The sequence below is a fragment of the Rhea pennata genome, chromosome 1 (assembly GCF_028389875.1).
Source record: "Rhea pennata isolate bPtePen1 chromosome 1, bPtePen1.pri, whole genome shotgun sequence".
Taxonomy (NCBI): domain Eukaryota; kingdom Metazoa; phylum Chordata; class Aves; order Rheiformes; family Rheidae; genus Rhea; species Rhea pennata.
This window is the reverse complement of record NC_084663.1, coordinates 4,910,588-4,924,643: the sequence shown is the minus strand read 5'-3', so window position 1 is coordinate 4,924,643 and position 14,056 is coordinate 4,910,588. Positions and strand designations below refer to the sequence as shown.

General features: G+C 42.9%; 1 protein-coding gene across 1 annotated transcript in view; it reads left to right on the top strand.

The window, feature by feature from the left end:
* Nucleotides 1-14,056, top strand: part of SFMBT2 (Scm like with four mbt domains 2) — a 112,635-nt gene that overhangs the window by 37,457 nt on the left and 61,122 nt on the right. Inside the window, exons 5-6 of the mRNA XM_062580475.1 lie at nucleotides 10,183-10,271; nucleotides 13,207-13,453. Of these exons, the coding sequence (XP_062436459.1) occupies nucleotides 10,183-10,271; nucleotides 13,207-13,453 (336 nt within the window). The remainder of the gene's footprint in view (nucleotides 1-10,182; nucleotides 10,272-13,206; nucleotides 13,454-14,056) is intronic.

Here is a 14,056-nt window from a genome sequence, read left to right as displayed (position 1 = left end):
GTGGGCTTTAGAAGTGAGAAAAGGCACTTAGTGCATGAGATAACTGGACAGAGCTTGGAGGCGTGAGGTCAGTCTCGGGCGTGATATTTATACTCTACTGACATCCCCTTCCAGAGTGCCCCATAACTTTTAGACGCTGTTACGGCACAGAATCGATTTGAGGCTGGCCTGCCCGAGCTGGAAAAGGTTGGATGTAGAAGTGCTGCTCACCTCCCGTTGCAAAGGCAAGTCAAGGGGGATAGCCTGGGGTGTCTGGATCAGGATCAGGTAGCCTCCAGATCTCTCTCTGCGTGCTAGCTCCGATTTCTAGTAGTGTCGGAGAGAAGTGGTGCAATGCAGCCCCGTGTGAAAGACCGTCTGGTTAATCCATAACAAAAAAATTTGTAACAACACTAATTCACGGTATGGACCAAGCAGACAGCTGGATTGCAACTGGTTCTGGAGGTAACTCAGCTGGGCATAGATCCAGGAATTATGGTTTTGGCTTTGTAGACATGTCTAGAATTAATGCTGGGCAACGTATGAAGCACTATAGGTGCTCTCAGAGTGACAACTGGCAAGTGGCACATGTACATCCTCTCCGATGCTTTGGGAACTTTTTAACCAGAATTTTGAGAGGAGTCTGTTCATCTCTATACCTGCAAAGGCAAGTCTTGGTGCCTGCAAGGGTGACTGAATCCTTCTTCCATTTCTGCGTGGTGATGGCCACAGCTTCAGAAGGTAGCTGAGCGGCCACTTGCTAAGGGCAGCTTTGTGTGGGGAACTGGGTATCTTTGCCAGCATCTAATGTAGGCGTATAGATAACACTTCTCCTGCAGTCTTACTCTGGGACCTGGGCTGCTTCTGAGCCTTTTGGTTAAGGTGTTGATTTTACTTGGAAAACAGGGCTCTTGCATTGTTTTTGTTATCTCTATGGGTTTAAAACAGGTTTAGAAATTGCAATTAAATTACTGGATTCCCCTCGCCTCCCTGAGGAGTCCCAAAGTCCTCATTTGATAAGGTGCTCATTAAGACTCCCAGGTGTGAAGATGGGGAATTTGAGCTCTCATCTCACGTGCTACACCTTTCCTCTGTGCTGAGCACTGTGGCTAAAGCAAACAGAGAGAGAAAAAAAAAAACAAATAATCAAGGGATTTATGGGGGGCTTGGGGTGGAGTGGAGAGAGCGTGGCATTTGGATGTGCATTTTCACAGTGAGCTGTCGTCCTAATGGACAGTGATACTAATGATACAGGATCCCCTGTAGTTACAGGGTTCATTCAGAGCCGTGGAGTGCTGGGCCTTGCCTTGCTTTCAAAAGTGAGCTATTCCTGCTTAATTTATAATGCTATGATTGATAACAAGGAAATTTAGTTACCCAGGGTTGCATTTGGTGCTTTATAAGGCAAAGAGCAGTGTCATTGCTGGGCACAAGGAAGTCTACGCTCTCTGTTTGGCCAAGAAGGTGAGAAGGTGACCCACGTATCAGGTGGATCATTACATACTGCTGAGCGATGAAGCTCGACATATCAGCCCATCAGCATTCATGATAATGCTGCCGACCCCAAGGTGATTTCTGTGGCCGTGGGGATATTTCTGAGTCTGCTTCTGATCCCACATATGCTGGATAGGGAAATGAGGCTGCGGAAGAGCTTCCTTGATCTGAAAGTAGTCAATTCTCCACTGCTTGGCATCTGGAAAGCCAGCAGCAGTGCTGCTCTAAATGAGCTCTTCTAGTTTGATGCTGGCTTTGGGGCTTAAAGGAGAAATGGCTTACCTTGAGTGAAAGACCATGGCTTTTGTAGTTATGCAGCAGGTTTCCTCCAAATTTATTATGTAGGTAGCCAAGAATAAAAGTGGTCCTATGTTCCCACATAGGATGCTGTAGCAAAGTTGAATAATCAACCTTCACTTACGCCTGCAGATGCAAGGGGACGGATAATTGACCCAAGTGAAGCAATATGTTCATGTCTGGAAGATCTCTTGCTATTGCCAAGTAAATGTTAGGCACACTGCTTTTTCTAGCTCATGGCTGAACATATGACCTCAGTGTAACCGAAATGTTTCCGTTTTTTGGTGCCTGATCTGGATGATGAGAATTGAAAATTGTGTTCCAGGGGAAATTAATATAAAAGTATTTGGAAGACAGGGTTACATGCAGTAAATGTTCTGAAAACATGAATGCCCTTTATCTGAGCATCTGCTGCAGTGGTTGGGTGGCTCTAGGTGACCTCCGCATCCACTGGGAGATCAGATGAACAAATTGGTTGTGGTTCTGCAAGGCCATGTCAGGGAGAGAAGAGCTTCTTTCAGCTTCCACTGTCCACCTGCCTCTTGCTCGCCCTTCTCTCCAGTTCATGTGCTCCCAAACAACACCCCTCTTTTTTTATTCCTTTTTTTTAACTAAGCCATCCAGTGCAAGTAGGTTATTGACTTTAACTCAAGGGGAGTAATTAATCACAGTACTTATGAGGTGGATCATTTATTGCGGCTTGTCTGCAGGGATGATGAGAGAGACAGTTGCTCCTCAGTCAATCAAGCCTGATCCAGGTTAATGACACATGGATTACCATGCTGCTGGGATTTATTAGCCAAATTTCTCTTCTGATCTTGGGCAATTTAATTTATAAAGAGCAGTGGGCTCTTGAGCAGAGTATGTTTCTGTGATGTATTTTTAGGTAACACAGTTGACTCTACTGAGTGGAAATGCCTTGGCAGTTACTGGTGGTGACCCTTCGAGAAGCTATTTTTTACTGGGCAAAGTGTGAAGACCTTACCAGAAGAAGGTCTAACAGAGTTCCAAAAAAGTGACTTAAAGGTAGTAATATCCCATTACCCTAGCCACACACTCACATTTTTTTTCCCACAGCATCCCATATCCATGTCTTTCCATTCTTCTATCCATAGTCCCCACAGGTGGGTTGGAGATGTAGCACAGATGAGAGCTTCAAGAAATAAATTGCAACACTCAAACCACCTGCAACCTTCTTATTGTTAAAAAGAAAAAACTTAATTAAGGACTAGAGAAACGCAAGGGGAACAGGCAATCTGCAAATGATTCAAAAGGAAGTAAAATCTCCTGTGGACAGTGGGACATGTTTTGTCCTTGTCATCTCACTTGCTTTGACTAAGAGATTGTAAATGGATCATTTTTGGACACCTTGAATAGCAGCAGGAAGGATAACAGTCAAATCATACTGAAATTTGATATAGTTGCATAGTCAAAGCTGTAAGTAATTTTTAAGGTGGGAACCTAAAGCATGTGTTCATATCTTTCTTCATTTGTGCTGATGTAAAAGAGAAGCGGATCATATCTGATCAAAGCATCCATTACTTATTGGCGTAGTCTTGCAACTGCTCATGAAGCGTACTGTGAAGCTTTACTAAAAAGATACTTGGGTCCTGCTTGGCCAAATTTAAAATGTGGTGTCTGTGAGAACGTGTCCTTTCGCTACAGCACGTACATAAGTGCACAAAGTCAACAAGATTTGCATGTGTGCACAGAGCTAAGGGTGCAGGTGCAGGCAGAACTGAATATACAGGGAATAAAATCTGTGCGTTGGCCCTCTCTTGAGTCAAGGCTTTAAAAAAGTGTAGCATGAAGAGTATTCTCTCAGAATGGGGGTCCGTGTGTTTAGGAGAGCCAAATATTTTGAAGACACAGTTTAAAAAGTCATGCAGCATATTTTTATTATACGAAGTAGCTCGTGTAGTCTAAACAAATAAGATTCATTTGGAGTTTACGTATTTTTAAAGGTGCATTTATAAAAACTTACAGGATAATTAACAGCTGCAGGAGCTGGCCTATCCGTTGGTGCCATAAAGCAGCATCTTCCAACAGCGTGCAACAGCTACTCAAAGCAGCATCTTCCAACAGCGTGCAACAGCTACTCATTCTAAGTATTGCACTCCCTTCTAACATCTCCTTATTGGCCTGTTATAAATCCATACGAATGAGACCAGAATGTACTGCTGACTCCAGGAATATATTTTTCACGCACATTTGTTCTTTGATATACAGTTGCTTATAACTTTTGATTTCCATGAAAATCTATTATGTAATACTATGCTCTTCAGAGGATTTCCATATTTAAGGTGGGTGCATAAAAGGTGATGATTGAGCTCCAAAGTCGTTATCTCTTCGTATTTATGGCTTCATCATTAGGAAATTAGATCAACAGCTTTTTGTGCATTTTTTTTTCTTTTCTGCACTGAGATTTCATCATTTTGTGATCAGTCTCAAAATACAGAACCTACTAGTGTGAGAACAGAAGATTGTTTGAAGAAAGTTCTTTGAGGATGTCTGTATCCACACTTGACTTTTTTCCCGAGCGCACACAGAGGACTCCATAAAGAATAATCTTTTTCATGAAAAATTATAGTAACCCCCTAACTGGCCTTTGGTATATTTTTTTTTTATTTGTTTTGTTTAGACAGCGCAGTGACTTTTGTTAAATCCATCTGTCCCTTGAGATGACCATGAGTTGACGACAGAAACATGAATGCAAACAAACCCATTCCCACATCCAGTCTGGGATCTAGCTCCCGGGGATGTGTTGTTCATCAAGCTGATTGAAATCATTCGGATTCAACTGTTTTCTGTCAAAATGCTGCTTTGTCAAAATGGAAATATTTTGGAGAACGTGTCAATTTTGACAAACTGTTTTGATGGGTGAAGTCTAAACAAATTGTTTTAGCGTTCTATGTTGTTTTGATATAAAGACATCTCATTTTGACTCTGTCATTTAGACCTTTATAACATAGTTACAACATATATTTATATATTTAGACCTTTATAACGTATAAATACTGCATCAAAATTATAGAGACAACAAATTTATAAAAGAAAACATGAAGGTGGGAAGGCACCTGTGTTCTTGTAGTACACTTCTTACCTTCTCAAAACCCACATATCTTACTGTTATCTAAAAAAAAAAAAAAATCTTTTGAAGACCCTGAATTACTTATTTGAGAAACTTGTGGCTTTTTATTTGATAATCATATTTTACTTTATTTCATAATGAAGTGATAAGAATTGCCCAGGTCCTGTCCAGCTTTAGTTGCTTTTGCTAACCGATTTTGTTCGTTGTGATCCCAGGGGGGACTTAAATTTTAATAAGAAGATTAGTTGGTGTAACAAGAGTGTTGTTGCTTAACAGGTTTATCTGAATGATTTTGAACCATTTTGTAAAGCTGTTTAAGACACTATTCTTTGCTTCACGTGAGAGGAAACTGAATCTCAGCACTATTTAGAGGTCGATGGAGGCCATGGGGGATTCTCCGGTGGAGATGTTGGCAGGTTACTGGAGATCCTAGATACTAAACAACAACAACAAAATCCTAGAAAAATCAAGAGTTGTTTTTGGTTTTGAGGTTTTTTTTTAAATAACAAGATTACAGAAAGAAGGCAAAAAATGACGATTCTTCCTATTATTTTCTTTGCATTGCGAGGGATTTGGTAGTGCAGGTTTGCAGCATGCTGACCTCTCTCCTCAGGTCATTGGGAACAGCATAAAGTGGAAAAGTGATTTCTGAGCAGCTACTGGTGAAAACCAGAGAAAGTCCAATGTCCGGTGAGTGGTGCTGGTGGTATGTTGCATGTCCACCACTCAGCTGGTGGCCCCAGCCTTGGACCTCAGCTGCTGAATCCCAGTTTGAGCCATCAGATCCTGCCACAGCCTGAAACTGTTTGCTCAAAAAGAGGAAAATGAGACAGATGTGCGAAAGTGAGAAAATTACTGGGAGAGAAGAATAGGAGGAAGAACAGAGGTGATGGTAGGATGGATCGCATGGAAAAATAAGTGGGAAGAATTACTATTATATGAGGGGGTATTGAGGACTCTCAGTTTTTGGTGAAGTTAAGCCCTGTGTTAAAGGAACTCAGCTTCACAACCTGTGAAATCACTTCTGCAGGAGTAAGTAGACCCTTAATGTGCAAGAGTTTCTTCCCCCCCCCCCCTTTTTTTTTTTTTTTTGCTTCTAATTTAAGAAGCTGCTGTAATCCCTGGAAAACTAGACGCTCCTCTGAGAAATGAGCATTTTCCAGGAGGCAGGCGGGCTTTCCCTTTTCTTCAGGAAGCCTTGATTCTGCTTCAGCATCAGTATCCACGTGACAGACACTTGCTGAGTCTGAAAATCGGTGCTACACTGCAGCTGCTCCTTGGGAATCAGGGAGAGCTGTAAAAAAATCTGGGACCTTTCTCAGCAACATAGGAGATCTTGTGTGTGTGAGACCTCAATGAAACTCCTAGGAGAAGTGTGGTAGATCCAGATCTGGGCTGGATTCCTCTCTCCATGCACAGATGTAATCTGGAGCAGAGCTCTTGGCTCTGTACCTCTGCTCTGGATACACTTTGGCCCAGCAGTGCACAGTCCTGGCCTGTGTTTTGGGCTACTTTGCCTGAGGGCAGGTGCTTCTAGAACATTTTTGTGGCATAAAGATGCTTTAAAGTCTTCAGCCTTGGAGATGCAGAGGTGTGAAAGCAACCAGCCATGCTGGCTCTGAGACGAGCTGAAGCTGAGCCAAAGAAAACTGGCACATCTGTGTCAACAAGCTGTGGCTCCAAAATGGGATACTGGTGTTGGCTGCTAGACCTGGAAAGAAAAGTAGTTAGGAGTTTAGGGAGCATCGCTTTGAGCGATTCCTGCCTTGCATTTGGGTTGAACTATAGTGCATAAGGCACAATCTCTGAAGCTTTTTCTGTGGTGAGTGTTGCTAATGTGTATCTCCTTTCTGGATTTTCTGGTGTTTAATTGATCAATTCAGCTCATACTGTGGCTTTTGCATCAGTGAGGGCACCAGACTGAGTTTTTTTCTGCTACCCTGTCTCTTGAATCATTGCCCTTGCCTCTGATGAATTAGATTGCTGTTGGCCCCCAGGTCTTAGACTGTTGCACAATCTCATATTCCTCATTTCTCTGCACAGCAGGCCCCATGCAGGACCACAGGACTGACACTGATACGCGTCTAGTACTTGGGGCAGTACTGAGAGTCCTAGGATCGTCTGTCAAGCTCCATCCATGTCTTCATGGAGCGTCAAAGTCTCATGCTCTAGAGGACCAATGAGCATGACGTGTCCTCGCTGTCTTGGTCAGCCCTTGTTACTTAGGGCATCATATCCAAAGTAGCCCCAGTGTAGCTAGATTATCTCAAATACTTTCCTGTGACTGGGCCTGTTTGGAACTCCTCCATGGCATGGGTGACAGTCCCTTTCCAAGGTGTCCTCTTCACAAATCAACTGTGCCTGGCGGGGGAGGGGTGGATGTATAGAGGGACGGGTAGCCTTGAGTCTTCATCCCTCCTCAAAGTGGATTTTATGCTTTGGTAAAAGTCTTCCTCCCAGATTCAGGCGTTCCCTGAATTGCAGAAAAATACCATGCCATCCAGGCAAAAGTAGTGGGGACTTCAATATTGACTTCGGGGATTTTTGATCACTTTTTAAGCTTATGCAAGTCAGTAAGAACGAGAGTGACATGAATGAGAGTGTGGGCAATCATGCAGCCATAAATCACTGCTTGTCTCTACCACATTCAGAGCTGCAGGAGACTCATCAGAGCGTTTCCTTTTGAAGCTTTGAGCAACTGTTTTGTCCTGCCTGGCTTTTGCAGAAGGACCTGCCTCCCTGCGTGAAGTGAAGCCATTCAAAAGCATTTATCAAGGAGATGTCTTTTGCTTTGTTTCTTGCGTGTGAGCACACACGCGTGTGCGTTTCCCCTGGCGCTGCAGACATTGGCTGAGATCCCAGACGTGCGTTTTGCATGGGGGAAATTCACAGGGCGCTTCTGTGAAGATGAACCCACGTTTCTTGAAGTGGGCGCTCTGGTTGGGCACCCTTGCGTTATACTGCCAGATACTCATTTACCCAGAAGATTTTCCTTTGTTTGAATATTCTTGTTTGATATTTCACTTGGTCCTTAAGGGCTTTGACAGATATTCTGGTGATTCAGAGCTGCTTTATTACTACTAAAAGATAGTATTTGTGGCTTGCATTGCAGTACTGAGAACATCTTGATCATGCTGTACAGGCACAGTAACAGTGCAGATCCCTGTTCCTAAAAACTTTCAGTGCAATCTCTTCTCTCCCAGAGGTTTCCAGAAACCCTAAATCTGCAAAGGAAGAATAAAATAAAGCAAAACCCCAGATATGAAACTTGCTTGGGGAGGATGCTTCTGATTTAGAAACTGGGAGTCCTTCAGTTTTTCAACTGAGTCATTTTGGTTGGAAAATGAGGTTCGTCTTGGCGTTTTTGAACTTGAGAAGTCTGTAATGCAGGTTTGAATGTTGTTGATAAAGGCTCGGTCTTACTTAGGTGTCAAAAAGCGGTGGAATGCAAATGTCTTAAAAAGGACGAGGGATTTGGGGTGCCTGCATTGAGTGACATTAGTAGGGGAATAGCCTGGCAGAAAGCAAGACCTGCAAATCAGGCACAGTCAAGGCATCTCAAATGGGGCATCTGGAAACGGAGGCATCTAAAATCTGTTGTCGACTTTGAAAATCCTGACGCTTTCTTTTCCCCCTGCCAGCTTTGAAAGTTCGAACCCAGTTCTTTTTATCACATTTGTCAGTTCTCAGTAATAAAGCTCTGGCATTCAAAATTCGGCTGACAACTTTGTGGGCATGAGCCAAAATGAAGTTCAACTTGCACCTTTCTCTGATGCCTCCAGGGCTGTTCACAGTCAGAGGCAGAAGCTTGTGCTAGAGGGGTTCCAGTCTCCTTCATTATGGCAATTACTGTACTCTCACTGATGCCAAAATTAAGCTCATCATTTATATCCTAATGTAGGTGGACAGGAGCTGACGAGGTGCATGTGACAGGAATGTTGAAAGGAGAGGCACCACGTATAAACCATTTCTTTTCAAGCTATTCCTTCATCTTGAATAATGTCAAGGTCCTAAGTCTCCTGGGGATCATAGCAGATCAGCGTTGCGAAAGGGTTAGAACAGTTTAAGTGTTACTTTGTAGAGGCTGAAGTCCAGTGCTTTAAAGTCTGCTAATGTTAAATGTATTTAAATGCACTTGTAAGCTTGTTTAACTCTATAAATTAAATGCATTGTTTAAATGGCATAGGGAAAAATGACTTTCAGAGAAAGGACAGGACTCAGAGATGAGGTCTAGCAGTATTTCCTGGGCTCCTCTCTGGGGTAACACCTGTACCTAGTTGCTTGTTCAGAAGAAAGCTTTTAATTTTCATATGATTGTGATTTTTCCCCTTCTACAGATGTCACTGCGTTTAGACCTTTATCTCGGTTTGTTGTCTGAGAAATAAATACGTTTTTTGGGGGAGAGAGGAATGTTTCTGATGTGATCTAACTCCCATTTATAGGCAGGTGAAATTAATGTCTGTTTCCTGGGTTTCTGACTGCGAATGTCTGGGATGAATTAGAGGAGGCGTCTGAACCGCTGAAGCTGAGATTTGCTGAATTGCCTAAGGGACTTTGGTGCCCAACTTCCGCTACTTCTAACAAGAACTGAAGAACAAGAATTTGAATCCCAGAGGCAGCATTTATCCATTTCAGTTTGAATCTTCTCAAACTGTGTTGACGTAGACTCCTAAAGAAACCCTTGTGGCTTACGATATTTGGCTCAAAATAAATAAATAAATAAAAGCTTGGCAAGTTTTGTGAAACGGAATAGATTTTCCTGGTAAATTGTTCAAGTTTTTCTTAACGTGCGAATTTATTAATGCCGCTGATGCACGATGTTCTCAAGGCTGATCTTTTCGGCTTTGCAGGGGAAGTTCTTTGCGGAGTTCTGCTATGGTCCTGCCTGGGAATTGCAAGTTTGCCTAACTTCTTTTCTCTGAGGCCATTAGAAAACATCCAAAGAGACCTCGTAGATCATATCTGAGCCTATGTGATAAGCAGGAAACGAATGGTTAGACAAGCCGGGGCTGCTTTTGAAGGAGAGCAACGCAGCTGACAAGCCGCCGTGCTGTAAATCACTGCCACTGCATGCAGCAGAGCCAGGTCTCCTTCCCTTATTTTGGGATCTAGCTGCACGTGCTTGCAGAGGAGGCCCAAGGAGCTGAGCAAAGAACCAGCTTTTTTCCCCGGTCTGAACTGCAGTTATATCCAAAACTTTAAACACATGGCTGCAAAGCGCAGGGTTGCTACTCCCGGAGGAAATTTCTCTAAAATATATGTGGCAAGTCCATTGCAATGTGCCGTGCTAAGTATTTCTTTTCTTTCCCTACCCTCCACAGCGATCAAAGAGAAATACGTGGACTGGACGGAGTTTCTCATACACGATTTGACAGGAGCCCGGACCGCACCTGCAAATTTACTGGAAGGCGTATGTATTAGATTGCAGTTTCTCTCCGATAACGCGTCGCGGTGTTCGTGCTGCAGCGGTGTCCAGCGTGTGAGGCTGTGTGCTTGCAATGTCCATGTGCCGTGAGCGTGCCTGAGCCAGCACTGGCCGAGAGTCAGCGGCGACATTGCTGTGACCTCTGCTAGCTCTACTTCTGGGTTACGGGGTAGTTTATTTTGCCTTTTATTTACTGGAGTTCAGTGCTTGTAAAAGCCTGGACGATGAAGGAGAGGATTGAGAGAGTCTGTATCAGGGAGGATGCAGCCCTTGAAGACCTTGTTAGCTCCACCAAACTGATGGCCTAAGCTTTCAGGTCTGGTCTTGGTTGAAGAAGAGGCTTAACATGTTGATGGGGAGCACTGTCAGATTTGTGTGTGTATAGAAATAGCTTCCCAAATACCTTCCCTCCTCAAGGTCCATCTAAAAGCAGGAGTCTGATTTAGCAGGGAAGCAGGGTGAGATGCTCTCAACTAGCAGCAGCCAGGAGAGGAGAGGAGATATTTCTACCAGTGCACCCAGATGGCCAAGTCCATGCAGCACATCCATGGGGACACTTGCCCTTGGGCAACCTCAACTCACTTCAGTGTCTTTGACAAAGATCTCACAGGGTTACCTTGAAACTATGTGAACTGAGCAGCCTCTCCAGGAGGACCTGCCCCGCTGCTGTGTGGGTGCTGAGCCTGGCTGACCTTTCTATAAGTGCTTCTGTTGGCCTTTTGGAAGGCGAGTGTGCCTCCAGGCATCGTTTTTCACCATTTTATCCCTCCCACGTAGTTTGTCAGCAGAGTTTTCTTCTTGACTGGGGCGAGCGGCAGCCCTTGCACGGCCCAAGCAACGCCTGCGTCCACTGCCACCTTGTTGCTGGACATTGCTAGGCTCCCCTTTCCCTTTCGACAGGCAAAAAAAAACAAACAAAAGAAAAAAAAAAGGCAGTCCCAGGGCAGAAAAGCAGAGAAATCAAACAGTGCCATGGCTTGAAATGCTTCCTAGCCCGTTCTCCAGTGGTGTTTTATGCAATATATGTGCTTAGTGGCATCTGTGGCGTGCAGTGTATGTAACTCCCTGTCGACAGATTTACTGTTCGTGAGTGCTGCAGATTGTTGTTGTGTTGCTAAATCAATATGCAGTGATGCTTTATTTTTTTATTTTTTTTACACTCTAGCTATGCATATAAAGAGTTGTTGCATTATGGCAAATGTTAATATTTCATGCAACCCAATTATTCATCTTCGCCATTCAGTTCTCAGGGGGAAGTGATAAGCCATTGGCTTAGGATTTAACGTACGAATCAGAGAAGCGATATTAGCTTTTTTTATTGCCAGGGATCTATTATAATAAGTTAAATCATTACATTGTCGTTTGATGTTAAAGAATGTTTTGTTGCAATGAAGCTGTTGTGTGAGAGAAAAATCACATGGAAGTACATTTCTGTGATATTATTGAATTTTAACACTGTATTTTGCCATTAAATAATGTTTGAGGAGACTATGCAGGTGTTCCTAATATATATGATAGAAGAGTGGCTTATAATGGTGAATATGTGGTTCTGAGGAGTATGTATTAATCATAGACCTAGATAAAACTGTACATGTGATAACTTTTTAGTTAAATTATATTTTTACCAAATTCTCATTCTATTACCTGCATTTTTGGCTTAATTCTAAGGAAAGCAAAGTTAGTTTCATTTCAGAATTTTGGCTATTTTCAAAATTCAAACTGAAAAAGAATTTTTTCTAAAAATAAGACTTTCACCTTTCTTTTTTCTAGCCATCCTTAGAAAGAACCGTTTTCAGACTGACTCTGATTTACAAAATAAGGTTTTTTTAAAAATACCCTGAAAGGTATATATGTATTTAATTCAATTGAAGTGGGACAAACATACACACACACTAATTGACCTGGTCTTTTGCATATTTTGCCTGTGCTTAGCATCTCTCTTGAAGGCTTCTGAAGCTTTTTTGGGAAGCAATATTTCCAACTCTTAGGGTGATTTTTAGTGCTGTTCTTAAAGCCCTGGAAATGAAATTGTGTAAGAATCCCAACTTGGATTAAAAAAAAAAAGGAAAAAAAGTTGATTCCTGGCAGTTGTAGAGAGGAGCTTGATGACACAAACAGGCTCACAATTGTAAAACAAAAACGCAGAGCCCCATAGGGATGTTTTTGAAAAGCATCTCATGATTTTTTAATGCCTGCGGTTGGCAGCTTTGAAGGTGTAAAGTTAAGCACATGTGCAAATAGTTGCAAAGCTGGGATCACGGAAAATACTCTGTGTAGGCAAAGAACCTCTTTTGCTGGAGTTTCTTGGTGGCTTGTCCCAGAAAATCCTGTATGCCTTGGGTTTGAGCTGAAGCCCACGAAAGCTGGTGGGAACCTGCTGTTGGCCTTGGTGGGCTTTGGAGTACTGACCCTCTTGCACCTGTAGAAGTGGAGAACAATTTGCTGTCCATGTCCACAGGAGCAAGCTCAACTCTTGTGTGGGAAAGGTCAACACACAGAGGGCTTTCAAGGCCATACCCTACATAGTTGCAGTTTAGGTAAATATCAGGGTCCAGTCCTGTGATCGGTTCTTATCAGCTGGAATCGATGAGAATTTGGTTTGAAATCCCCCAATATGTCTGGGCTTTGAATTGTTTGGGAGCATCCTAAGGGGATGTGCTTTATGAGCTGTTCCACCTTTTATTATTCTTTGTTGTTGTTGTTGTTGTTGATGTCGGTTGAGGAATTAGCACAACTGTTGTTTTCTGTTTTACTTCTGAATTTGCACTTGGAAGACATTGGGTAAAATAGAAGAAGAACAGACTGTTTGCTGATCGCTTGGATGATGGTGTGAAAAACAAAAATAATCTGCTGTCATCTGTTTCCTTGAGAAGTCTTCAAATAAAGTTTAAAATAAGGAGTTTTGCTTCTATTCAAACAGCCTCTGCGAGGAAAAAACCCTGTAGACCTCATTACAGTTGATTCCTTAATAGAGCTGCAGGATTCCCAGAATCCCTTTCAGTACTGGATAGTTAGTGTGGTTGAAAATGTTGGAGGAAGATTACGCCTTCGCTATGTGGGATTGGAGGAGACTGAATCCTATGACCAGTGGTTGTTTTACTTGGATTGCAGACTTCGACCAGTCGGTTGGTGTCAAGAGAATAAATACAGAATGGACCCACCCGCAGGTAAATAGCTCTGTGAATCACAACCTCTGTTCTCTGCGTTTGCTGATGTATCAAGATATTTCGTAAATATGTTTTTATTCTCCAGCATTCACATTGCTTTGACTGTAGTTTCTACCTGGAAAACAGATTGTATGTGAGAGCCAGCCCTTTAGAGATGCATTCGTGGGATCAAGTGTAGGATGACCAGGTTTATGTCTTGGTTCTATCATAGATTTTCTGTGTGACAGAGCAAAGTCTTTCCCTGTTCTCCTGTCTGTACTTTTGATGCTAACACTGCCTCCAGTGAGCGTAGTTCTTTAGAGGAGTCTCCACCTCTTACAGCATTTTAATGTGGGACTGTTCAGGAAAGAATATATGTACATCTAGTTTGGGTTCAAATGTCCTAAATGACACCGCTCAGTATAGCTTAGGCTCTGCTTTTTTTCCCCTCACCATGCTCCAGAGACCTCTTTCCAGTCTGTCTTGCCGTGGATGCACACATTCCTTTTGTGTAGCAGTGGACCTCCGTGAAGTTTCCTGGGGCTGGGAAAAGTGTTTTGGGACCCTCATGGTTGATCTAACATGTCTTCTGTGCTTAGCTGTAATGTGGCTGTACAGCTACCA